The sequence below is a fragment of the Lepus europaeus genome, chromosome 4 (genome assembly GCF_033115175.1).
Source record: "Lepus europaeus isolate LE1 chromosome 4, mLepTim1.pri, whole genome shotgun sequence".
NCBI classification, from domain to species: Eukaryota; Metazoa; Chordata; class Mammalia; order Lagomorpha; family Leporidae; genus Lepus; species Lepus europaeus.
Genome location: NC_084830.1, coordinates 133,973,495 through 133,999,481, shown reverse-complemented (window position 1 = coordinate 133,999,481; position 25,987 = coordinate 133,973,495). Strand labels below are relative to the sequence as shown.

Here is a 25,987-nt window from a genome sequence, read left to right as displayed (position 1 = left end):
CTGCTAAGCCAGTGGTTTCAAAACTCCATAGGAAATTTCTTATCTACTACAAACTAAGTTGCCTATTTCGATAATTGCAATATGTCTTTTAACTATTTTTAAAAAACATTTTATGCTCATCAAAATTCTCCCCCTCAGTGAATTTTAGATATGCAACGAAACGAGTTTTTAAAAAATCGGAATCGTTTTCCTGCCTAAACAGAGCGCTTATTGAGAATGCTAGTAAAATTGTAATGGCCTCAGCCTTTTCCATCCGTGCGCCACGTTTTAAAAACGACGAGTATCAGGTTCCAAGGCACGGTTGTCAGAAACATTCTGCGTGACAGCAGCGAAAAATCCAAGCGTGAGCGCCGGTCAAAATGAGTGTGTAAGGAAAAAAGTAAGATTTTTGCATTCGGTGCGAAGTGTCGAACGTGGATGCATCGCACGTTGTGTTGCAGATTTACTACAGCTGAGTCATTTCGGGACACGAGCATGTGTTTCCAGGAAAAATGAGAGGAAGGAACCAGGCTGAGGGGCTCTCCGGGTTCCCCCAGGCACTCACGGCAGCCGAGACCGGTATTCCGCGGCGGGCGGCGGCGTGCTCAAAGAAGGCGCCGCGGCCCCTTTAAGAGGCTCAGTACCTTCTCCAAGATACCATCTTGCACCAGGAGTTCGCTTAAGCTCTCCACCTACCTTGCTATATCCCTCCTACCTAACTGGGTACGACGGGCCGGCGGGGCGAACGAGCCTTTTCATTGGTCTTGCGCGCACTGCCCTCTACCTCCTATTGGCTCTTACGCCCGCCACTCGCTGTTATCGCCCGCCTCTGTCAGCTTCGGGCTAGGTTGAGTGAGGGCTCTTGGGTTAGTTCCTGTTAGGCCCCGGCCGGGGGAGTAGGTTGAAGTCTCTTGAGATGCCCGGTGGGCTGGGGCACCGGGAGCTGTGAAGGGAGTGTGAGGAGGCGGCGAGTGGAGACCCACGGCAGGCCTCAAGAAGAGCGGCGGCCGAGCCCGCCTTCACTGCACCATGCTCATAGAGGATGTGGATGCCCTCAAGTCTTGGCTGGCCAAGTTACTGGAGCCGATGTGAGTGAGCCGGGGTGGGCCGGGGCGGCGAACGTGGGCGTTGGGGGGCCGCGGGGGCGTGGGGGGAGGGGAAGCGGCGTGTTGGGGGGGGCAGTGTGGCGGGGCAGCAGTCGGGAGGTCCCGGCGACGTATTCTCTGTAGTACTATCACCATTGTGGGGGGGGGGGGGGAGGATGAGAGAGAGCGAGGGAGGGAGGGAGGGAGGGAGAGGCAGGGAGGGAGGGACGGGGAGAGCCGGGGGGGCGTTCGGGCGGCGTTGTTGTGGGACTGGGGGCAAGGACAGCGAGGGCTTTTTAAATAGACCTTTCGAGTGCTAGAAGGGGTAGCAGGGAGAGTGAGGGAATTTGAAAATAGTGCTTGTTGGAGCACTTAGGAAGATACCAGGGCTATCGAGGGATTTTTTAAATGTGAATTTTGAGATCTTGAAGGGAGTAGTTGGACAGCGAGGGCTTACAGGTAGTATGAATCCGGGGCTAAAAGGTCTAGAAGCAGAGTATCAAAGGCCTTTTCAGAATGTTGGGGCAGGAAATGGATAGCAGGGACCTGAGGCTGTGGAGCGGTTCTTGGTGAGCTCCCAGGGTTCAGGGATATTGAAGGATTTGAAAAATGTTGTGGAGTGACTGGAAGGGATATGTAGGCATTGAAGGGTTCTAGAAATTTGGAGGGAGCTGATAACATGAGGGCGGGATCTTAAGGGATTGTAAAGTATTGTGGAGGAGTTGATAATGCTAGGAGGACTGATGATTCTTAGGTACCTGCCACTTGAGGTTGGGAAATTTGAGGTTTGAAAGGGTTATGCTGATTGCACTATTATTGGTGGAGGGGTTGAAAGGGGTATACCTACAGCGTCTAGGGGTTTTTCAGATACAGGTATTGGAGGAATAAAAGGGGTCATGGAAAGAAGGGTTGTCTATATTGTTGAAAGATGGAAAGGATGACTGAAGGTAATTGGATATAGAATTATTGTTGGTGATCTGAAAGGAGAGAGCTCTCCCTACAAAATATGTTGGATTGTGTTAGGCATGGAAATATTGTTGGGGGGCTTGTGAGGGATAGTAGAAGTATCAACTTTTTGTGTGTTTTATAATCAATTTTTTTTTTTAAACTTGAAAGAGAGACAATGTTCTCTGATTCACTGGTTCACTCCACAAATGCCTGCAACAACCAGGGCTGGGTCAGGCTGAAGCCAGGAGCCCAAACTCATTATGGGTCTTCCGCATGGGTGGCAGGAACACAACTCCTCAGCCATTACCTGCTGCTTCCCAGGGTGCACATTAGCAGGAAGCTGGAATCAGGATCAGAGCTCGGATTCAGATCCAGGCACACTGATATGGGATGTAGGCACAGAGAATGCAAGTATCCCAAGCTGCGCCAGATGCCTGCCTCTATAATATATATATATATATATATATTTTTTTTTTTTTGGACAGGCAGAGTTAGACAGTGAGAGAGAGAGACAGAGAGAAAGGTCTTCCTTTTGCCGTTGGTTCACCCCCCAAGTGGCTGCCACAGCCGGCGCGTTGTGGCCAGTGCGCTGTGTTGATCCAAAGCCAAGAGCCAGGTGCTTCCTCCTGGTCTCCCATGCAGGTGCAGGGCCCAAGCACTTGGGCCATCCTCCGCTGCCTTCCTGGGCCACAGCAGAGAGCTGGACTGGAAGAGGAGCAACCGGGACAGAACTGGCGCCCCGACCGGGACTAGAACCCCAGGGTACCGGTGCCGCAGGTGGAGAATTAGCCTAGTGAGCCGCGGAGCTGGCCTATAATATATATTTTTAAATATTTATTTATTTATTTGAGTTACAGAGAGGCAGAGAAAGAGAGGTCTTCCATCGGCTAGTTCACTCATCAGGTGGCTGCAACGGCTGGAGCTGCACCTATCCAAAGCCAAGAGCCAGGAACTTCCTCAGGGTCTCCCATGCAGGTGCAGTGGCCCAAGGACTTGGGCCATCTTCTGCTGGTTTCCCAGACCATAGCAGAGCTGGAGTGGAAGTGTAGCAGCTGGGACTTCAACCTGCACCCATACAGGATTCTGGCACTGCAGGGAGCGGTGTTTTACCCGCTACGCCACAGCGCTGGCCCCCATAATAATTATTTTAAGGAGATAGGATTGCAAAGTATTTATGTGGTGAACTATAGTATAGCTGGTACCTGTAACATCTCCTAGGGGGAGGAGAGAAAATACTGGAGGATTAGAGAAAGATGTCCTTAACCTACTCTTTGGAGAGTGGGTATGGGAAAGGGGTGGAAGGGAGAAATCATTTCCTGCTCCTTCATCATTTCTGCTTTTTACTTACTCTCTTGTTGGAGGTTAGAGCTTTCTGCCTGAAAGATGGTGGAAAAGAGGAAAAGCTTTAATTCATAAATCAGATTGCTTTAGGGAAAAAGTGAGTGTTTTATAGAGATGTGTTTGGGAGGTGTTGAAGCATGATGTAGGGGCTGTTGGGAGACAGTGGTAAGCTACTTCCCTGTTGTTGATCTATTTCCTGATCTTCCTGAGAAACCTGTTAACTCATCTTTTTGCTGGTTTGGTTTCTTGGGGTAACATCTAGAGAGAGAGAGTTAGCTGCAGTCCACTGTGTCAGCCTTGTAAAGGCAGGATGGGTAAGGGAGGCAGCGTGGGGAATTTTGATGTCCGAAATGATACTTGCTTTCTGAGGAAGAGAAATGTGTGAACAGAGCACAGGTGAATGTAATGAATGAATAAGCGCATGTGAAGGGCTTCTGAGTTTTCTGAGAGGTGATCTGGTTGAAGTGGAGTGCACTTGAGAGATGCACTTGAGGCCGGCACCGTGGCTCAACAGGCTAATCCTCCGCCTAGCGGCACCGGCACACTGGGTTCTAGTCCCGGTCAGGGCGCCGGAGTCTGTCCTGGTTGCCCCTCTTCCAGGCCAGCTCTCTGCTGTGGCTCGGGAGTGCAGTGGAGGATGGCCCAAGTACTTGGGCCCTGCACCCGCATGGGAGACCAGGAGAAGCACCTGGCTCCTGCCATCGGATCAGCGTGGTGCGCCGGCCGCGGCAGCCATTAGAGGGTGACCAACGGCAAAAGGAAGACCTTTCTCTCTGTCTCTCTCTCTCACTGTCCACTCTGCCTGTCAAAAATAAAAAATTAAAAAAAAAAAAAGATGCACTTGAAAGAGTTGTAGGAGAATATGGGTTTCTTAAATGTGTATCTTGATTTTTCACAATACTAAGTTTTGGGGTACCAAGATGGAAATTCCTTGTGGTGAAGGTGGGACATAAGACTAAAATAGACCATATGTGGAGAAGGTTGAAAGGAGGACAAGGTTTGTAAATTTGCAGTTCTTCATGTTAAGGTAAAACAAAAATTACCTTATCCTTTTATTTTATTTTTTTTTTTTTTGACAGGCAGAGTGGACAGTGAGAGAGAGACAGAGAGAAAGGTCTTCCTTTTGCCGTTGGTTCACCCTCCAATGGCCGCCGCGGTAGCGCGCTGCGGCCGGCGCACCGCGCTGTTCCAATGGCAGGAGCCAGGTGCTTCTCCTGGTCTCCCATGGGGTGCAGGGCCCAAGCACTTGGGCCATCCTCCACTGCACTCCCTGGCCACAGCAGAGAGCTGGCCTGGAAGAGGGGCAACCGGGACAGGATTGGTGCCCCGACCGGGATTAGAACCCGGTGTGCCGGCGCCGCAAGGCGGAGGATTAGCCTGTTGAGCCACGGCGCCGGCCTTATCCTTTTATTTTGAACACCTGCTGTTACTGTTGCTGCTGCCGCTGCTTCTTTTTTAAAGATTTATTTATTTATTTTGAAAGCCAGAGTTACAGAGAGAGAGAGAGAGAGAGAGAGATCTTCCATCTTCTGGTTCACTCCTCAAGTGCCCACAACAACCAAGACTGGGCCAGGCCAAAGCTAGGAACTTCATCCAGGTCTCCCATGTTGGTGGCAGGGGCCCACACACTTGAGCCATCTTCTGCTGCTTTTCCCAGGCCATTAGCAGGGAGCTGGATTAGAAGTGGAGCAGTCCAGATATAAACTGATGCTCAGATGGGATATTGGCGTTGCAGGCGGTAATTTCACCTGCTACACCACAATGTACAATGCCAGCCTTGCAGTTTTTTTTTTTTTTTAAATCAATGTCCGTGCAGGTTGTTTTTGTTGTTGGTAGAGGTATTTTTTTAAAGTATTAAATACATATTTTATGTGGTAAATAGAAGGTAGCCACTTTTGACCTTAGAGTTACTTAGTTTTGTATTTTTTTTATTTTACTTTTTAAAAAGATTTATTCATTTATGTGAAAGAGATGGGTCTGGTGCTGTGGCATAGGGGTTAGGCCACTGCCTGCAGTGCTGGCATCACATATGGGCACTGGTTTGAGTCCCGGCTGCTCCACTTCCGATCCAGCTCTTTGCTATGGCCTGAGAAAAGCAGTAGAAGATGGCCCAAGTACTCAGGCCAATACACCCATGTGGAAGACCCAAAAGAAGCTTCTGGCTCCTGGCTTCATATTGGCCTAGCTCTAGCCATTGCAGCCATTTGGGGAGTGAACCAGCGGGCAGAAGACTTTCTCTCTCTCTCTCTCTCTCTCTCTCTCTCTCTCTCTCTCTGCCTCTGTCTGTAACTCTGCCTTCCAAATAAATAAATAGATCCTTAACAAAAATGAGAGACAGAGAGAGATCTTCCATCTCCTGGTTCACGAAGACAGTCAGGTCTGGGCCAGCCTGAAGCCTGGAGTTAGGAACTCCATCCTAGTCTCCTACGTGGGTGGCAAGGGCTCAAGCACTTGGGCCATGTTCTCTTGCCTTTCCCAAGCACATTAACAGGAAGCTGGATTGGAAGTGGAAGTAGCTAGGACTTAGCTCACCTTGCTGTGACACAACACTGGTCCTTTTAATTATTTTCAAGTTCCCCAAAATGTTTTACTCTGAAATGCTTGTTTTTATTTATTTTTATTAGATTTTCTTTGTTTGAAAGGCAGAATTACAGAGAAAGAGAGAAAGAGATAGATCTTCCATCTGCTGGTTCTTTCCCCAAATGGCTGCAGTGGTCATTGCTGGTCCAGGCTGAAGCCAGGAGCCTGAAACTCCATCTGGGTCTACAATGTTGATGGCAGGGGCCTGAGCACTCTGGCCATCTTCTTTTCCCAGGAGCGTTAGCAGGGAGCTGGATCAGAAGAAGAGCAGCCAGGAAGACTCAGATGGACACTCATGGGATGCTGGCATTGCAGGTGGTGGCATAAGCCTCTGCACTACTATGCCAACATTTTTGTTTAAGTCAGAATTCAGTTTGGTAGGCAGAGCTATAATGAGAGATAAGGAGGGAGGAGGGAGGAGTGAGAGAGAGATTTTCTGTCTAGTAGTTTACTCCCCAAATGGGCACAACAGCCAGGTCTGGGCCAGGAGCCAGGAACTCCGTCCCAGTCTCCCAAGTGGGTTGTAGGAATTCAGGTACTTGGGCTATCAACCACTGCCTTGCATGCTCAGGGGCATTAGCAGGAAGCCGCAGCAGAAGCACAGAGTGCCTGGGACTCAGACTGGCACTCCCTTATGGAACGTGAGCATTCCAACCAGCTGGGCCACAATGACCACCACCCCAAAATACTTTTGACTCACATAGTGATGGATTTGATTGGAGATGTTAATAAGAAATAGTGAAGGCAAATGCAGGTATCACATGTATTTTTATTCTTGGTATGTTATCGTGGGAGTTTTTTAATTAAAAAATGTAGTAAGTCATATACTAAAGAGGGTTGTGTTTATAAGTTTACTTTTTTGCCTATTCCAGATTCAGGAAAAAAATTTTTTTTTTTTTTTGACAGGCAGAGTGGATAGCGAGAGAGAGAGAGAGACAGAGAGAAAGGTCTTCCTTTTTGCCATTGGTTCACCCTCCAATGGCCGCTGCGGCCGGCGCATCTCGCTGATCTGAAGCCAGGAGCCAGGTGCTTCTGGTCTCCCATGCGGGTGCAGGGCCCAAGGACTTGGGCCATCCTCCACTGCCTTCCCGGGCCATAGCAGAGAGCTGGCCTGGAAGAGGGGCAACCGGGATAGAATCTGGTGTGCCGGCGCCGCAAGGCGGAGGATTAGCCTGTTAAGCCACGGCACCGGCCCGAATTCAGGAAAATTTTTGTCTGATTGATTGGTTGCTACAACAGCATTTCAGAGTAGGTGTTAGGCTTTCAGATAATGTAATTGCTGTGGCTAGGGTAGAATCAAACTGTGGCTGTGCACATGATTTCCTTTTGTACTTTCTTATGTGACAATTTTTTAAAAAATATTTATTTATTTAAAAGTCAGAGTTACAGAGAGAGAGGAGAGACAGAGAGAGACAGAGAGGTCTTCAGTCTGATGGTTCACTCCCCAGTTGACCGCAACGGCTGGAACTGTGCCGATCTGAAGCCAGGAACCAGGAGCTTCTTCCAGGTCTCCCATGTGGGTGCAGGAGCCCAAGAACTTGGGCCATCTTCTACTGCTTTCCCAGGCCATAGCAGAGAGCTGGATTGGAAGTGGAACAACTGGGTTTCGAACCATTGCCCATATGGGATGCTGGCGCTTCAGGCCAGGGCGTTAACCCACTGAGCCACAGCGCTGGCCCCAATGTGACTTAATTTACAGTTAACTAAATTTATATTAACTTGCAATTTCCTGGCATTATATAGCATGTTACATTTTGTTACTGATGAAGCAAAGGTGTGTGACCAGGTATTTCTAAACTTAGCCAGTTTTCTTGCGATTATTCCCTATCAACAAGTTAAAAACATCATGGGTTGTTAGAACTTACCTGTTACCTTTTATTTCTCTTGTAGATGTGGAAAATATTTATGAATTTTATTAGATGAGAGACAGAAGGAGGGATCTCAGAAGAAATGACTCCTTAGCTGGCTGGGAAAAAAAGCCAATACTACCATGTTTGTTGGCAATACAGTAAAGGGAATGGAAATCATACCTTAGTCAAGGAGTTTGTATACTTAATGCTGTATCAACAGTCTAGGCACACAGAGTTTTGTTAGGGTTCTCATCTTTCCTCATTTGCAAAATATCTTGGATATCCTAGTCATAGAGACTATGTAGTAATTATCCACAATTTGTAGATGTGTTTTTTTTCTATCAGAAATTATTGCTGATTATAAATAAATGTTTGCTTATTTTCATTTTCTTTGAAGGCAAATAAAGATAGAGAGCGTCTTCATCTATTGGTTCTCTCCTTAAATGTTCACGTTAGTTAGGGTTGGGCCAGGCGGAAGCCAGGAGACTAGAGCTTCACCTGGGGCCTCCTATGTGGGTATCAAGGGCTCAAATACTTAAACCATCATCTGCTTCCTCAAAGGAAACACATTAGCAGTAAGCTGAATGGGAGATGGACTGTCTGGCACTTGACCGTGTGAGTGTTCTAAATGGCAACTGAAACCACTACACCAGAGGCCTGCCATACTGTTCATTTTAAGTGTGTGAACCCTTAAAGTTTCCAAGTAAATTCAGGGCATAAATGAATCATTGAAGAAATTTTTGCAAGTTTAGAAAAAGTTCAGGAAAATACTTTTTCTTTTCTCTCTTTTTTTTAATTTGAAGTGTTGACTTTTTTCCCCCAGAAACCTTTTATTTAAGGTATAAAAACTTTATGCATATCATAAATACAAATTTAGGAGCAGAGTGATTGTTCCCATTCTACCCACCTTCACATCCTCACTCCTACTCTTCTTCTTCCCTTTCCAATTCCCATTCTTATTTATTACTAAGATCTATTTTCAGTTAGCTTTATACACACACACTAGAATAAGTCTCTACTAAGTAGAGTCCAACAAATACAATGAAAAAAAAAAATCTCTCAACAGACGAAACAAGGAATGTTCAAAGTCACTGCATCTCAAAGATCTCAGAGAGTCCACTTCCCATTCACCTTTTAGGTGCTCTGTTAGTATTTTTTTGTTTTTTTTTTTGTCCTTTTGGGACTGACTTATTTCATTAAGCATATTGTTTTCCAGTTGCATCCATTTTGTTGCAAACGACAGCATTTCATTCTTTTTAACTGCTGTGTAGTCTGTAGTGTACATATCCCATAATTTCTTTATCTAGTCTTCAGTTGTTGGACATCTGGGTTGATTTCCATATCTTAGTTATTGTGAATTGAACTGCACAGGTAAACACTTTTCACCTATTTACATTTTCACCAAAACAGTTTGTATTTGGTGGGAAGTATTTTAAGTTATTTATAGTATATATTAAATACATATGTGCATATACCATTCACTGCTCTTTGGCTTATTGTAAACATTTGTCTTGGTGTTTGTTTTTTAAAATAGTGGGGGGTTTGTAAACTTTTGGACGGTTGTTTTTTTTTTTTGACAGGCAGAGTGGACAGTGAGAGAGAGAGAGACAGAGAGAAAGGTCTTCCTTTGCCATTGGTTCACCCTCCAATGGCCGCCGCGGCCGGCACACCGCGCTGATCCGAAGGCGGGAGCCAGGTGCTTCTCCTGGTTTCCCATGGGGTGCAGGGCCCAAGCACTTGGGCCATCCTCCACTGCACTCCTGGGCCATAGCAGAGAGCTGGCCTGGAAGAGGGGCAACCGGGACAGAATCCGGCACCCCGACCAGGACTAGAACCCAGTATGCCGGCGCCGCTAGGTGGAGGGTTAGCCTGTTTAGCCACGGTGCCAGCCACTTTTGGACAGTTTTAACTGTTTTCTAATAAAGCAATATTGTATGAATCAGGGCATTTAGTTTCTGGTTCCATGCCTGTCTCTAATTTACTATGTGATTTTGGAGAAATTTTCTAACATTTCTCTGTTGAGGGAGCTAATTATATGAACCTTTTACTTATTTCACAAATATGAGTGTTACATATGCAATCTATAAATGCTTTTTATGCCTCAATCATTCTTATATTATAAAAATTTATGGCTTTTGATAGCACTGCAGCTCACTAGGTTAATCCTCTGCCTGCGGCGTGGGCACTCCGGGTTCTATACCTGTTGGGGCGCCGGTTCTGTTCCAGTTGCTCCTCTTCCAGTCCAGCTCTCTGCTGTGGCTTGGGAAGGCAGTGGAGGATGGCCCAAGTGCTTGGACCCTGCGCTCGCAGGGGAGACCAGGAGGAAGCGCCTGGGTTCTGTCTTCGGATTGGCACAGCGTGCCGGCCATGGTGACCATTTGAGGGGTGAACCAACGGAAGGAAGACCTTTCTCTCTGTCTCTCTCTCTCACTGTCTAACTCTGCCTGTCCAAAAAAAAAAAAATATATATGGGTTTTGAAATAGGAAAATATATTAAAGTCTGTTCAAAAGTATCTTGCTTACTAAGTTAAGCGTTACTCAGAGCCATTTAAAAATAATAATGATTCTAGTATAATACAGTACAATGGCAGGTTCTGTATGTAGGAATTACTAGAGAAAGTCATATTCTTTTGTGGTTTCTATGAGTTCTGGCCATATCAGGATCTTTTAAAATGCAGTAGACTCTGTTTAAGAAAAGCAACATTGGGTCATCACTGACAGCGATTGTGGTTCCATCCATTGCGTTTGCAGTTCTCATTGAACTTGTGTGATGTTGATAAAATACTTGGTCATTTATGTAGGGCTCACAGTTTCTAAGACACCTGAACTTTCTCTGGAGGGCATCAAGAGTATTTCACCCCAAATAAGCATAGGGTTATTTCAAGTTTTGTCAGTCTATGTGTATTTCCATACTTAGCTGGTCACGCGAAGCCTGTCATAAAGAAGACAGTTAAATTTACCAAATATCAAATTGATTTTTTTCTAGAATCATTTCAGCAGTTAATTTGCTTAGAAATTAACTCCAGGAACTTATTCTGATTCCAGTTGACAGTGCCTTTTTCTTGTTTGATGTGAATTTTTTTTTTTTTTTGGACAGGCAGAGTTAGACAGTGAGAGAGAGAGAGAGAGAGAAAGGTCTTCCTTTCCGTTGGTTCACCCCTCAAATGGCCGCTACGGCTGGCGCACTGCAGCCAGTGCCACGCCAGTCCAAAGCCAGGAGCCAGGTACTTACTCCTGGTCTCCTATGCGGGTGCAGGGCCCAAGCACTTGGGCCATCCTCTACTGCCTTCCCGGGCCACAGCAGAGAGCTGGACTGGAAGAGGAGCAACCGGGACAGAATCCGGCGCCCCAACTGGGACTAGAACCCAGGGTGCCAGCGCTGCAGGCGGAGGATTAGCCTAGTGAGCTGCGTTGCCGGCCATGAATTTTGTTTTATTTTTAGAAAATAGTCCCTTTTAACTCTATTCTGGTCTGGTCATTCCAGATGAAGCCTTCCCATAATGTGGGTTAATGCTTCTAAGCAGTTTTCTTTCTTTAGTGTAAGTAAGCCCCAGAGACTGACTTTCAATCCTTAATTACCTATTCTCTGAGTTGCAATCATCGTAAATGTTAATAAATGTACACTGTTGATAAAATAAAATGCACTACAGGCTAAATATATTATCTTGGAATATGATGAAAATGACAAAGATGATTGTTTTGGTTCATATTTATTGGTTTGGTGGTCATGGTGAGTATACTTTTTTTTTTTAATTGATTATTTATTTGAAAGAGAGTTCTGAGAGGGAGAGGGAGATGGAGAGGCAGAGGCAGAGGCAGAGGCCAAGGCCAAGAGAAGGAGAGAGAGAGAGGTCTTTCATCCGCTGATTCACTCCCCAGATGGCTACAGTGGCCAGGGCTAGGCCAGACTGAAGTCAGAAACCTGTAGCTTCATCTGGGACTCCCACGTGAGTGCAGAGGCCCAGACACTTGGGCCATCTTCTGCTTTCCCAGGCATGTTAGCAGGGAACTGGATGGGAAGTAGAGCAGCTGATACTCGAACCAGAGCCCATATGGGATGCAGTTGCTGCAAGTGGGGGCTTGACCCACTCTACCACAATGCCAGTCCCCAAGGTAGACTTGTTTGAACCCTAGAATTTACATACTACTCTAGGTTTGCAATCTCTTATTAATAAACTCTGGCTATCTCTCTCTGTCTCTGTCTCTCCATTTCTCTGTAGTTCTGCCTTTCAAATAAATAAATCTTTGGGGGCAAAAAAGGGCTGACATTGTGGCACAGCAGATTAAGCCCTGTGTTCGACTCCCAGCTGCTCCACTTCCAGCCCAGTTCCCTGTTAATGTGCCTGGGAAACCAGCAGAAGATGGCCCAAGTGATTGGGCCCCTGCACCTGGATGAAGATACTGGCTTCCAACTTCAGTCTGGCCCAGCCCTGGCCGTTGTATGCATTTGGGGAGTGAATCAGTGGTGGAAATTCTCTCTCTCTATCTCTTTGTCTCTCCCCTCTCTCTGTAACTCTGCCTTTCAAATAAATAAATGAATCTTAAAAAAAAAAAAAAAAAAAAAAAGAAAGAAAGCAAAATCCCAGAAGACAAAGAACAAGAAAGTACTCTGACCAGTGATTTGTGCAGTTGGCCAAATGGGGGGAAAGATCATCATCTAGCAGCTGTTAGACCTCATCTCCTGATAAGTAAATGAATAGGGTTAAATGAATATTAAATAAATATTTTGAAAGTGTGTTTTTAGGATTGAGAAGTACTGATAATTTTTAAAGTGAGCTTATTGGCTACCAAGAATTAGTCTGCCTTTGATGTACTGTGGAACTTGTTTAAGGAGACCATTCACTGTTTCATAGAAGAGGAGTTATTTTGGTCAAAAGACTTGCCAAGTTTTAGTCTACTAAGTGAAGAACCTATTTGTTCTTATGCCCTTGGTCTGACTCCTAAATATGTCTGACTTCTTTGTTCCTGACCTAATAGCTATAGGCTAGAAGCCAAAAGTTGCTTTCCTAGCCCTATGTTTCCTACTACTATTTTCTGTCATCCTCTCAAACATGTTGTTATTTACTTGATCATTAATCTCTTCTTTAACCATTTGTTATTTTGTACTGTAGTTACTTGTTTTTATATCCATCTATTGGCCAGGTGACTGAAAGGCAAGATAGTCTTGGTCAAAGTAATTCTAATAAACAGTAAACATTTAAATGAATGCATAACCTCATGTATAATTAAGTTGCTTGAAAATTAGGAAAGTAAGCTTTCTTAGTAGTTAATTTTTTAAAAGATTTATTTATTTATTTGAAAGAGTTACACAGAGAGAGGAGAGGCAGAGAGAGAGAGGGAGGTCTTCCATCTGCTGGATCACTCGCCAGTTGGCTGCAACGGCCGGAGCTGCACCGATCTGAAGTAGGAGCCAGGAGCTTCTTCTGGGTCTCTCACATGGGGGCAGGGGCTCAAGGACTTGGGCCATCTTCTACTGCTTTCTCAGACCGTAGCAGAGACCTGGATTGGAAGTGGAGCAGCCAGGACTCAAACCGGCACCCGCTACGCCACAGCGCCAGCCCCAGTAGTTAATTTTTCCATGTATTTAACAGTGACTGTTCTAGGAGCTGTATTCAATATATCAAAATGGCATTTGTAACTGACATATGTGTTTCTTTGTCATCATTCATGAAAGCTGTTAATTAAGGAGAGGATGAAAGTGTTATGAACTGAATGTTGGTGTCCTCTAAAATTGTTCTGTTGGACCTTAATCCCCAATGTGGTATTGTTAAGAGAGGAGACCTTGGGACTGGCACTGTGGCACAGTGGGTTGGGCCACCACCTGCAGTGCAGGCATCCCATATGGGTGCCGATTTGAGTTCTGGCTGTTCCACTTCTGATGCAGCTCCCTGCTGGTGTGCCTGGAAAGGCAGTGGAAACTGGCCCAAATGCTTGGGCCCTGTACCCACGTGGGAGACTTGAAGTTAAGCTCTCGGCTCCTGGCTGTAGCCTGGCCCAAGCTCTCTCTGGTCATTGGTAGCCATTTGAGGAATGAACCAGCAGATGGAAAAACTCTAACTTTGCCTTTCAAATGAATAAAATAAAAAAATTTTTTGATAGGCAGAGTTAGACAGTGAGAGAGAGAGACAGAGAAAGGTCTTCCTTTTGCCGTTGGTTCGCCCCCCAAGTGGCTGCTTTGGCCAGTGCGTTGCGGCCGGCGTGCTATGCCGATCTGAAGCCAGGAGCCAGGTACTTCCTCCTGGTCTCCCATGTGGGTGCAGGGCCCAAGGACTTGGGCCATCCTCCACTGCACTCCTGGGCCACAGCAGAGAGCTGGACTGGAAGAGGAGCAACCGGGACAGGATCCAGCGCCCGGACCAGGACTAGAACCTGGGGTGCTGGCGCTGCAGGCGGAGGATTAGCCAAGTGAGCCGCTGCGCTGGCCTGAATAAAATAAACAAAAAGAGATGAGCCCTTTAGGAGGTAATTAGTTCATGAAGATCTGCTTCTGTGAATGGGTTAAATTCCCATACATAAGAGGCTTGAGGAAGTTTTCTTGTTGCTGTGTGAAGGACACTTAGTAGAAGGGACTATGAGGAGTGAGCCCTTCCTAGACCTTGAATTTGCCAGTGCCTTGGTCTATGACTTCACAGCCTCACAAACTATGAGCAATAAATTTGTTTATAAATTACTCATCTAAGGTAAGGTATTTGTTATAGCAACCTTGATTGAACTACGAAAGCTTTCATTTGAAAAGTAGTAGAATCTGTGTATACACATATGTCTATACAAAATATTTTAAATTTTAAAATATTTTCATTTTATTGGAAGAGGTGGGGGGGGGAGGAGAGAGAGAGAGATCGAGAGAGAGAGATCTATCTTCCATTTATTCTATATGCCTGCAGTAGCCATGGCTGAACCGGGCTGAAGCCAGGAGTCTAGAACCCAGACCACATCCCCTACCATGTGGCTGCAGAGACCCATTTATGTAAGCCATCATTGATGTCCACCTGGGTGCATTAGCAGGAAGCTGGAATTAGAAGTGGAGCTAAAACTCCAACCCAAGTGATCTGATATGGGATGCAGGTGTCTGGTGACTAGCCACTACACAGCATACCACCCCAATGTATATTTGTAGTGTCTGTTAACCATGTTATAAAATAAATTCCATTTTTACTTTTTTGTGTGTATTGCATTATCAAAGGAATAATCTGAACACCAATCTCAATCAGACTTTTTGTGTTTTTTAGTTCACTTTCATTCTTTTAAAATAATAAAGGCATTAGTGTATTACAGAAATAGGTTTCTCTTCATATGTGCACTTGTGTAGCTGTGATCAGACTCTGAAATTTTGAATTGTAATTTCTCCAATTGACATTACATGATTTTTCATATTTGCATATTTTATAATCACTTTGGATGCCTAATATTTCTTTAAGACGTATTTTAGGGCTGGTGCTGTGGTGTAGCAGGTAAAGCCATCATCTGCTGCACTGGCATCTCATATTGGCGCCAGTTTGAGTCCTAGCTTCTCCACTCTAAATCTTGTTCCCTGCTAACATTCCTGGGAAATCAGCAGAAGATGGCCCAAGTCCTTGGGCCCCTGCCCCTGTGTGGGAGACCCAGAAGAAGCTCCTGGCTCCTAGCTTCAGATCAGCCCAGCTCCAGTCATTGTAAACATTTAGGGAATGAACCAGTGGATAGAAGATCTCTCTCTCTCTCTCTCTCTCTCTCTCTCTCTCTCTCTGTAACTCTGACTTTCAAATAAAATCAATAAATCTTTTAAAAAAAAGATTTGGAAGACAGAGTGATAGAGACTACAAACAATATTCTTTTTTTTTTTTTTTTAAGATTTATTTATTTATTTGAAAGAGTTACACACAGAGAAGGAGAGGCAGAGAGAGAGAAAGAGAGGTCTTCCATCCACTGGTTCACTCCCCAGTTGGCTGCAGTGGCCAGAGCTGTGTTGATGCAAAGCCAGGAGTCAGTAGCTTCTTACGGGTCTCCCACATGGGTGCAGGGGCCCAAGGACTTGGGCCATCTTGTACTGCTTTCCCAGGTCATAGCAGAGAATTGGATTAGAAGTGGAGCAGCTGGGACTCGAATTGGCGCCCATGTGGGAGGCTGGTACTGCAGGCGGTAGCTTTATGCGCTATGCCACAGCGCCGGCCCTACAATGTCTGCTGGTTTACTCCTCAAATGTCTGCAACATCCAGGGCTGGGCCAAGGGGAAACAAGAGCCTGAAACTCCATTTGGATCTCTCACATGGGTACAATGGCCCCAACACTTGGGTCGTCTTCTAATGCTTCTCTAGGTGCTTTACCAGGGATCTGGATAAGGAGCAGAGTATCTGAGACTCCAGCTGGCACTCCAGTATGGGATGCTGGCGTCACAAGTGGCAGCTTAATCTGTTGAGCCACAACACCAGCCGCATGGATGCCTAATATTTCATAAACACCCAACAGTAAGAAAATGGTTAACTTGGTGCTGTTTTTTCTTGTTCATGGTAATTCTTGGGCCACTGTTTTGAAGGCACAGTGGTTAAGACATTGATTTGGACACCTACATCCTTTGTTGCAGTGCCTGCGTTTGAGTACCAGCTTCGCTTCTGATTCCAGCTTCCTGCTAATGTGTACCCTGGGAGGCAGCAGGTGATGGTTCATGTCTTTAGGCCCTTGCCACCCACACCAGAGACCTGAGTTGAGTTCCAGGCTGACGACTTAAAGCCTGGCTCGTCCCTGGCTGTCATGGGCATTTGGGGAGTGAATCAGTGGATGTGAGATCTTTCTCTGTTTCTCTGCCTTTCAAATAAATTATTTTAAAAATAAAAAAATTTAGAAAGTAATTCTGTTCTTATAGAATAAATACATGTGTTTTTAGGTACCAGTAGTATTTTCTGTATTTGCCTTATTACTAGTCAAAGAATATAAACTTGTGTGTTTTTTTTTGAGAGACAGCATGCATGTTTGACAAGAGTGCAGGAGTATTCTACCATCTGTTGGTTCACTCCTCAAATGGCTGTAATGGCCAAGGCTAGGCTGGGCTGAAGCTGGGAATTCAGTCCAGGTCTTTCACATGGGTGGTGGGAACCCAGCTACTTGAGCCATTGTTGCCACCTCCCAGGGTATGCATTGGCAGGAAGCTGGAGTCAGGAGCCAGAGCTGAGTATCAAACCCAGGCACTTCAATGTGGGATGTGGGCATCTTTTTTTAAAAAATGTTTATTTTTATTTTTATCTACTGAAAGAACAACAGAGAGGGTGAGAAAGAGAGAGAGCAAGAGATCTTCCCATCATCCTGTGGTTCATTCCCCAAATGGCCACAACAGGCAAGGCTGAGCAGACTGAAGCCAGGAGCCTGAAATTCCTTCTAGGTCTCCCATATGGGTGGCAGGGGCTCAAGTACTTGGACCATCATCTGCTGCCTCCCAGACGTGTTAGTAGGGAGCTGGATCAGAAGCAAAATAATGAAGACTCCAACCTGCATGTACGTGTGGAATGTGGGCATCCCTAGGGTGACTTAACCTGCTGAGCCATGACACTTACCCCATGGCACATAGGGCTTCTTAAGCATCATTTTAGTTGCTAAGCTAAATTCCCATCTCAAAGAATGTGAACATTTTTAATGACTATTAATACACATTAGAGTTAGGTTTTGTTCTTGCAACTCAATGGCCCATATATTAATTTCTCAACTCTGAAACAGTGTTCACACTAAGATAGAACCTGTAAGTAGGCCTGTATTCAGAAACATGTAAATTTTTTGAAAGTAGAAAAGGTCTAGGGGCCAGCACCGTGGCACAGTAGGTTAATCCTCTGCCTGCGGTGATAGCATTCCATATGGGTGCCGGTTCTTGTCCCGGCTGCTGCACTTCCAATCCAGTTCTCTGATATGGCATGGGAAAGCAGTGGAAGATGGCCCAAGTCATTGAGCGCCTGCACCCGTGTGAGAGACTGGGAAGAAGAGCCTGGCTCTTGGATTTGGATTAGCACAGCTCCAGCTGTTGCAGCCATTTGGGGAGTGAACCAACAGAAGGAAGACTTTTCTCTCTGTCTCTCCCTTTCACTGTCTGTAGCTCTACCTCTCAAATAAAATAAATAAAATATTTTTTTAAAAATAAAGGTCTTAGTAGTCTTGGCCTTTTTCCTAAAACAGAGTCTAATTTTATTTTTTTTTTAAATAATATTTCCTTGCTTGAAGGTCAAAGGTAGTACCTTTCCTCTTTGATGCTGGGATTGAACAAAATATCTGAAGTTTTCCATAAAGCTGATATGCTACACGGTAGATTGCAATTTGAGTATACCTGCAATGGAGATTTTTTTTTTTAAAGAGGAAAAAACCCCTAATTTAATTTAAGGCTTTTTTTTTTTTTTGATTTTTTTTTTTTTTAAATTTTTGACAGGCAGAGTGGACAGTAGAGGGAGACAGAGAGAAAGGTCTTCCTTTTTGCCGTTGGTTCACCCTCCAATGGCCGCCGGTGCACCGCGCTGTTCCGATGGCAGGAGCCAGGTGCTTCTCCTGGTCTCCCATGGGGTGCAGGGCCCAAGCACTTGGGCCATCCTCCACTGCACTCCCTGGCCACAGCAGAGAGCTGGCCTGGAAGAGGGGCAACCGGGACAGGATCGGTGCCCCGACCGGGACTAGAACCCAGTGTGCCGGTGCCGCAAGGCGGAGGATTAGCCTGTTGAGCCACGGCGCCAGCCAATTTTTTTTTTTTTAAAGATTTATCTATTTATTTGAAAGGCAGGGGTATAGAGAGGGGAGGGGAGAGGAAGAGTCAGAGAGAGAGAGAGGTCTTCCATCTGATAGTTCCCTCCCCAGTTGGCTTCAGTGACCGGAGCTGCACCGATCCAAAGCCAGGAGCTTCTTCGAGTTTCTCATATGGGTGCAAGGGCCCAAGTACTTGGGCCATCTTCTGCTGCTTTCCCAGGTCATAGCAGAGAGCTGGATTGGAATTGGAGTAGCCAGGACATGAATTGGCACTCGTATGGGATGCTGGCACTGCAGGCGGCAGCTTAACCTGCTATGCCTCAGCACTGACCCCAGATTTAAGGTTTTTACAGATGAGGATTTTATGGCATTACTTCTGTTAGTGTTCTATGATTAAAAATTCTAATTGGTTTTGTTTTTTAAGTGATTTCAAATAAAATTTTTTTAAAGATTTATTTGAAAGGTATAAAAGAAGATTGATACATACTCTTTTAATGTTAGTACACAAGAATCCTAATATTTGTAACTGTAGAAAATTTCTTTAACAATTTTTTAATATAAACTTTTATTTTTAATTGATAACTTAATTGTGTATATATATTTAAATATTTCTGTTATGTTCTTAGTAGTAATTTTTTTAAAAGATTTATTTATTTATTTGAAAATCAGAGTTACACAGAGAGAGGAGAGGCAGAGGCAGAGGCAGAGAGAGAGAGAGAGGTCTTCCATCCAATGGTTCACTCCCCAAGTGGCTGCAATGGCCGGAGCTGAACCTAACTGAAGCTAGGAGACAAAAGCTTCCTCTGGGTCTCCCACATGAGAGACCTGGTCTATCCTTCACTGCTTTCCCAGGCCATACCAGAGAGCTGGATTGGAAGTGGAGCAACAGATCACAAACCAGTGCCCATTTGGGATGCCAGCACTGCAGGCGGCAGCTTTACCTGCTATGCCACAGCGCTGGCCCCTAATTGTGTATATTAATGGGGTACAATGTGATTTTTTAATCAACAATAATTGTACATCTTTTTGGGCTACAGTGTGGCATTTCAATACATGTATACAATGTGAGGAAATTTGTCTTGTTAATTCTTCATTTTAACTAAAAGGTAACTATTAGTTGACACTTAGGATACATTAATTTTTTTTATGCAGATGTAAGAAACGCTATGTGCCTTATAGTAGATCTTATTTGTGTAGAATTGCAGCTGAGTATTAGTTCCACAGGTGTGCCATCCACCTTATCTTGAGAGGATTACTTAGTCTACATTTATAACTTTAGTTGACTCTCTAGTTCTTGTGACTTTTTTGGAAACATTTATTTTATTTGAAAGGCAGAGTTACAGAGAGAGTGGGACTAACAGAGGAAGAGTTCCATCCCCTGGTTCACTCTCCAAATGGTCCCAAAGGCTGGGAGTGGAGCAAGCAAAAGCCAGGAGTCCTTCTGGCTTTCTTTTTTGGTCTTCCACATGGATGGCACATATGTTCACATGAGATGCCAGCATTGCAGAGTGAAGCTGTACCATAATGCTGACCACTAGAATAATAACTTTTTTTTTCCTTTTTTATTTTTATTTTATTTATTTATTTTTAACAGGCAGAGTGGACAGTGAGAGAGAGAGACAGAGAGAAAGGTCTTCCTTTGCCGCTGGTTCACCCCCCCCAATGGGTGCTGCGGCCGGCATACCGCGCTGATCCTAAGCCAGGAGCCAGGTGCTTATCCTGGTTTCCCATGTGGGTGCAGGGCCCAAGCACTTGGGCCATCCTCCACTGCACTCCCGGGCCACAGCAGAGAGCTGGACTGGAAGAGGAGCAACCAGGACAGAATCCAGTGCCCCGACCGGGACCAGAACCCGGTGTGCCGGAGGATTAGCCTATTGAACCGCGGTGCCAGCCAGAATAATAACTTAATATGGGTATTTTTAACTTCTCTCTCTTTTTTAAGATTTTTATTTGAAAGGCAGAATTACAGAGAGAAAGAGCAAGAGAGTTTCCATCTGCTGTTTCACTTCCCAGTTGGCTACAGTGGCCAGAGCTGGGCCAGGCTAAAGCCAGGAGCCAGGAGCTTCTTCCCAGTCTCCCACGCGGCTGCAGGGGCCCAAGGACTTGGACCATCTTCTGCTGCTTTCCCAGGCCACAGCAGAGATCTGGATCAGAAGCGGAGCAGCCAGGATTTGAACCGGTGTCCATATGGGATGCTGGCACTGCAGGCGTCGGCTTTACCCGCTATGCCACAGCACTGGCCCCAGAAACATGTATATTTGACATAGTCATGGATAGAAAATTTTAGAATGCTTTTTTAAAACAATAAATATTAATTATTTTTTTGCGAGGCAGAGATGGAGAAACAGAGAGATAGAGAATACTCTTATATGCTGGGTCACTTACCAGATGCCCTCTGTCCGTGTGAGTGGACAGATTTCCCATGTGAGTGCAGAGACCCGACTGCTTGGGCCATCATTGCTGCCTCCACATTAATGGGAAGCTAGAATAGGAAGCAGAGCCAGGTATTAAGCATAGGCTTTCTGGTAGGGGATGTGGGTAGTCCAGCCAGTGTCAGAACTTCTACTTCAAATTCGTGCCCCTGTTTGTCATTAATACGTATGTTCTTCACTAGTGAAGCAGAAGTGGACTCTGATAAGCTTTTGTTTCAAATACATAGCTAAAAGACTTTTTAAAAATTATTTATTTATTTGAAAGGTAGAGAGAGAGAGACAGATGGAAATTTTCTGTCTGCTGTTTAATTTCTCAAATAGCTGCAATGGCTGGAGGTGGGCCAATCCAGAGCCAGAAGCCACAAGTCTTCTGGGTCTCCCTTGTGGGTACAGGGGCCCAAGTATTTGGGCCATCCTCTTCTGCTTTCCCAAGCACACTACCAGGGAGCAGAACAAGAAGTGGAGTAGCTGGAACTTGAACCAGCACCCATGTGGGATGCTGACACTGTAGGTGGCAGCTCAGTCTGCTGCGCCACCACTCTGGCCCTGCTAAAAGGCTTATAATACTCTTTGGGGGAAAGAAAAATAAGCAGTGGTTTTGAAGGAAGGGAGATAATCCAGCATTTGTGTTTTTTCAGTCCCTGGCATTTGTCTTACAATCTCTCAAGGGTCAGAGTCATGCTCAGATTTTTGTGGCACACTTTTAGAAGCCTTTCTGGAATGTTACCATCATTACCCTAGCTACAGTATTATAATTGTCAGTTTAAAAAGATTTTATAGTAAGGGGTCAGTGTGTTGAAAGAATAAATAAGATCAGTCAGATCTAGAAGGGGCCAGCACAGCCACTGCTTTTGTGAAACCAGCATCCCATATTAAAGTGCCAGTTCAAATCCCAGCTGTTTTGCTTTCAGTGCAGCTCTCTGCTAATGCCACTGGGAAAGCAGCGTAAGATGCTTCAAGCACTTGGGACCCTACCACTCATGTGCAAGACCCAGATGGAGTTCTGTGCTCCTACCTCCTGGTTTAGGACAGGCCCAACCCCATCTATTGCTGCATTTTGGGGAGTGAACCAGCAGGTGGAAGATCTCTTTTGTCTCTCTTGTCTCTCCTTATTTGACATTCCATCTTTCAAATAACAATTTTTTTTAAAAAGGAAGATTTAAAAAATTATAACACAATTCCCCAGTTTATTTAAATTTAACCATTCAATTAATGAGACTTATTATTTCAAACTGAAATAACATTGGTAGAGCACTTTATGGGTGCATGTTAGGAGCTATTAAAAATAAACAGTCCTATCCCTTTGGCTATTATGCTTTGTATTTGGTACAGAATTTTACCAGTTAGTTATTAACAGTTACTTGTTCACTCTGTTTAGATCCTGTGATCACTTTTCCCAGGTTCTAATGTTTGTTTTCTTATTAATTTACCTTCTCTTAACTATTAATTAGATTTTTTTATTTTTTAATTTTTTTTTAATTTTTGACAGGCAGAGTGGACAGTGAGAGAGAAAGGTCTTCCTTTGCCGTTAGTTCACCCTCCAATGGCCGCTGCGGCCGCCGCGCTGCGGCCGGCACACTGCGCTGATCCGAAGGCAGGAGCCAGGTGCTTATCCTAGTCTCCCATGGGGTACAGGGCCCAAGCACTTGGGCCATCCTCCACTGCACTCCCGGGCCATAGCAGATTAACCCCATCTTACCAAACTCTGTTTTGTTAGAAGCAACCTAACTCTGCCTTTGTTTTTTAGAGTCAGAATACTGGATTTGTGTAATAGAACATACGGATTTGCCAAACCAACTCCATTTATCTAGTTATCAGAATGTTTTGTCTGTTTCTCATCAGTAATCTCTTGCCCTTCTCTGGCATTATACCTGTCATGAAACCCCAAGAAAGTTCTAATACATTGCAGAAGAGTAATAGTGCCACTTTCTGCCAGGCTTCTATGCTGGAGTATCTTTATCTGTTAATTCTAAATATCTGAATTATCTGAGCTTACCAGGTTCCATGGGAGTGTGATTTTTTTCCCCTCCCTCTTTGTTCTCCATATGAATGCTGATTAGAACTATACTTAGTAATATCTTACTCTTTTCTTTTAGCTTTGTTTTTATTAGTAATATCTTATTCTAATGGAAGAAATGAATTCTACCTACATATCTCCATTTTAACGTGTTTATAAAATAGCTTAGGTGAACATGGCATGTATAATTTTTTTTTAAGATTTATTTATTTGAAAGAGATGCAGAGGCATAGAGAGGTCTTCCATCCTCTGGTTCACTCCTTGGATGGCAGCAACAGCTAGAGCTGCGCTGATCTGAAGCCAGGAGCTTCTTCCAGCTCTGATATAGATGCAGGGGCCCAGTAACTTGGATCTGTTATTGCTTCCCCAAACCATAGTAGAGAGCTGGATTGGAAGTGAAGCAGCTGGGACATGAACCAGCACCCATATGGGATACTGTCACTGCAGGTGGCAGCTTTACCTGCACGCCACAGCACCAGGCCCTTGTAGTATTTTTTGAAGATGGAATTGCTGTAGATTTGCTTTTTTGTTCCTAATTTAGAGTTTATTTAAAATTAAGAAGTATGTATATTTAAGGTATATATGAATGTTTTGATTTTATATCTATACACATTGTGAAATTACTATAAAATAAAATACTTAAAATTATTAAAAATAAAAATTAAATATTATTATTAAATATTAATTATTAAAAATAAAATAAAATAATTAACATGTCCATTTACTTACATAGTTACCTTTATATATGTGTATATGGCAGGGATAGTTTGAATATGTAATATTTAGTTTTCACAAATTCAAGTAGATAGTATATATATCTGTTAGGGAATTTTTCAGTGGGTATATTAAAGTGATCTGTTATTAATTCCAAAATGTAGTATGCTTTTTTATTTTTTTAAGATTTATTTATTTGGGAGCCAGTTCTGTGACATAGCGGATAAAGCTGCCGCCTGCAGTGCCGGCATCCCATATGAGTACTGGTTTGAGTCCCGACTGCTCCACTTTGGATCCAGCTCTGCTGTGCCCTGAGAAAGCAGTAGAAGATGGCCCAGGTCCTTGGGCCCCTGCACCTTCGTGGGAGGCCTGGAGGAAATTCCTGGCTCCTGGCTCTTGGCTTTGTGGCCATCTGGGGAGTGAACCAGCTGATGAAAGACCTCTCTTCTCTCTGCCTCTCCTTCTCTCTCTGTGTAACTCTGACTTTCAAATAAATAAATATTTTAAAAAAAGATTTATTTATTTGGGCTGGCGCCGTGGCTCAACAGGCTAATCCTCCGCCTTGCGGCGCCGGCACACCGGGTTCTAGCCCCGGTCGGGGCACCGATCCTGTCCCGGTTGCCCCTCTTCCAGGCCAGCTCTCTGCTGTGGCCAGGGAGTGCAGTGGAGGATGGCCCAAGTGTTTGGGCTCTGCACCCCATGGGAGACCAGGAGAAGCACCTGGCTCCTGCCATCGGAACAGCGTGGTGCGCCGGCCGCAGCGCGCTACCGCGGCGGCCATTGGAGGGTGAACCAACGGCAAAGGAAGACCTTTCTCTCTGTCTCTCTCTCTCTCTCACTGTCCACTCTGCCTGTCAAAAATAAAAATAAAAAAATTAAAAAAATAAAAAAAAAAAGATTTATTTATTTGAAAGAACTACAGAGAGAGGTAGAGAGAGAGAAGAGAAAAGTCTTCCATCTGCTGGTTCACTACCTAAATCGCCACAATGGCTAGAGGTGAGCCCATCTGAAGCCAGAAGACAGGATCTTCTTCTGGGTCTCCCATGTGGATGCAGGGGCCCAAGGACTTGGACCATCCTTTGCTGCTTTCCGTGGTGCATTAGTAGGGAGCTGGATGGGAAGTAGAACAGCCAAGACTCGAACTACTGTCCATATGGGATGCTGGCACTGCAGACCAGGGCTTTACCCTGCTGCGACACAGTGCCAGCCCCTGTAGCATACTTTCAAGAAATATTTTAGTTTGTTCGTTTCCTCCTTCCTCCCTTTCTTCTTCTTCTTCTTCTTTTTTTTTTTTTTTTAAGATTTATTTATTTTATTTGAAAGGCAGAGGTGCAGAGAGAGAGAGAGAGAGAGAGAGGTATTTTGTCTACTGGTTCACTCCCCAAATGGCTGCAATGGCTGGAGCTGAGCCAGTCTGAAGCCAAGAGCCAGGAGCTTTTTCTAGGTCTACCAGGCGGGTGCAGGGACCCAAAGGCTTGGGCCCTCTACTTTTCTCAGGCCATAGCAGATAACTGGATTGGAAGTAGAGCAGCAGGGACTTGAACTGGTGCCCATATGGGATGCCTATGCTGCAGGTGATGGCTTTACCCACTATGCCTCAGTGCCAGCCCCTTTACTTTCTTTTTAAATTGCCTATTTTTACTAACATGTAACTCATCATCTTTGATATACTCATTTCCATCACACTTGAACTCTGCCCATAATTTTTTTCATTAGCTTTAAGTTTTGTAAAATTGATAGTCATTAAACATTTCTCTGTTTCTTATAATTAGTTTCTTAGATATTTAAAGAACCAGCCTGTCCCTTGATATTGTTGATATTGACAGTGGAAAAAAAAATGTTGTTTTATTAAATCATGATCTTTAAAAATAGAAACTACAAGGAAGTATAGGTGCTAGTGTTTGGCTTGTCTTTTATTTGCTAATCTCATAAAATTACTGGAAATATAATTGATACTCTTTTATTCTTTAAGAAAGGTTTATTTATTTATTTGAAAGAGTTATTACAGGGAAAGGGAGGGAGAGATCTGCCATCCGCTGGTTCACATCCAAAATGGCTGCAGTGGCCAGGGCTGGGCCAGGCCAAAGCCAGAATCTTCTTCCAGGTTCCCAACATGGGTGCAGAGTAGAGCAGCCAGGACTTGAACTGGCACCCATATGGGATACTGGAGTCACAGGTGGTAGCTTAACCCAGTATGCCACAACACTAGCCCTGATACTCTTTTTTTTTTTTTTTTTTTTTTTTTAAATTTATGTATTTGAAAGGCAGATTACAGAGAAAGATTGAGATCGAGATTGTTAGAGATTGATCGATCTTCCATCTGCTGGTTCACTCTTCAGATGACCTCAGTGA

General features: G+C 44.6%; 1 protein-coding gene across 6 annotated transcripts in view; it reads left to right on the top strand.

The window, feature by feature from the left end:
• Positions 1 to 821: 821 nt before the first annotated feature.
• Positions 822 to 25,987, top strand: part of RBM27 (RNA binding motif protein 27) — a 116,692-nt gene continuing 91,526 nt past the window's right edge. For all 6 annotated transcript variants that reach the window (XM_062188904.1, XM_062188901.1, XM_062188905.1 and 3 more), the window contains exon 1: positions 822 to 1,067. In XM_062188904.1, coding sequence (XP_062044888.1) covers positions 1,009 to 1,067 — 59 coding nt within the window. In that variant the 5' untranslated portion in view covers positions 822 to 1,008. The remainder of the gene's footprint in view (positions 1,068 to 25,987) is intronic.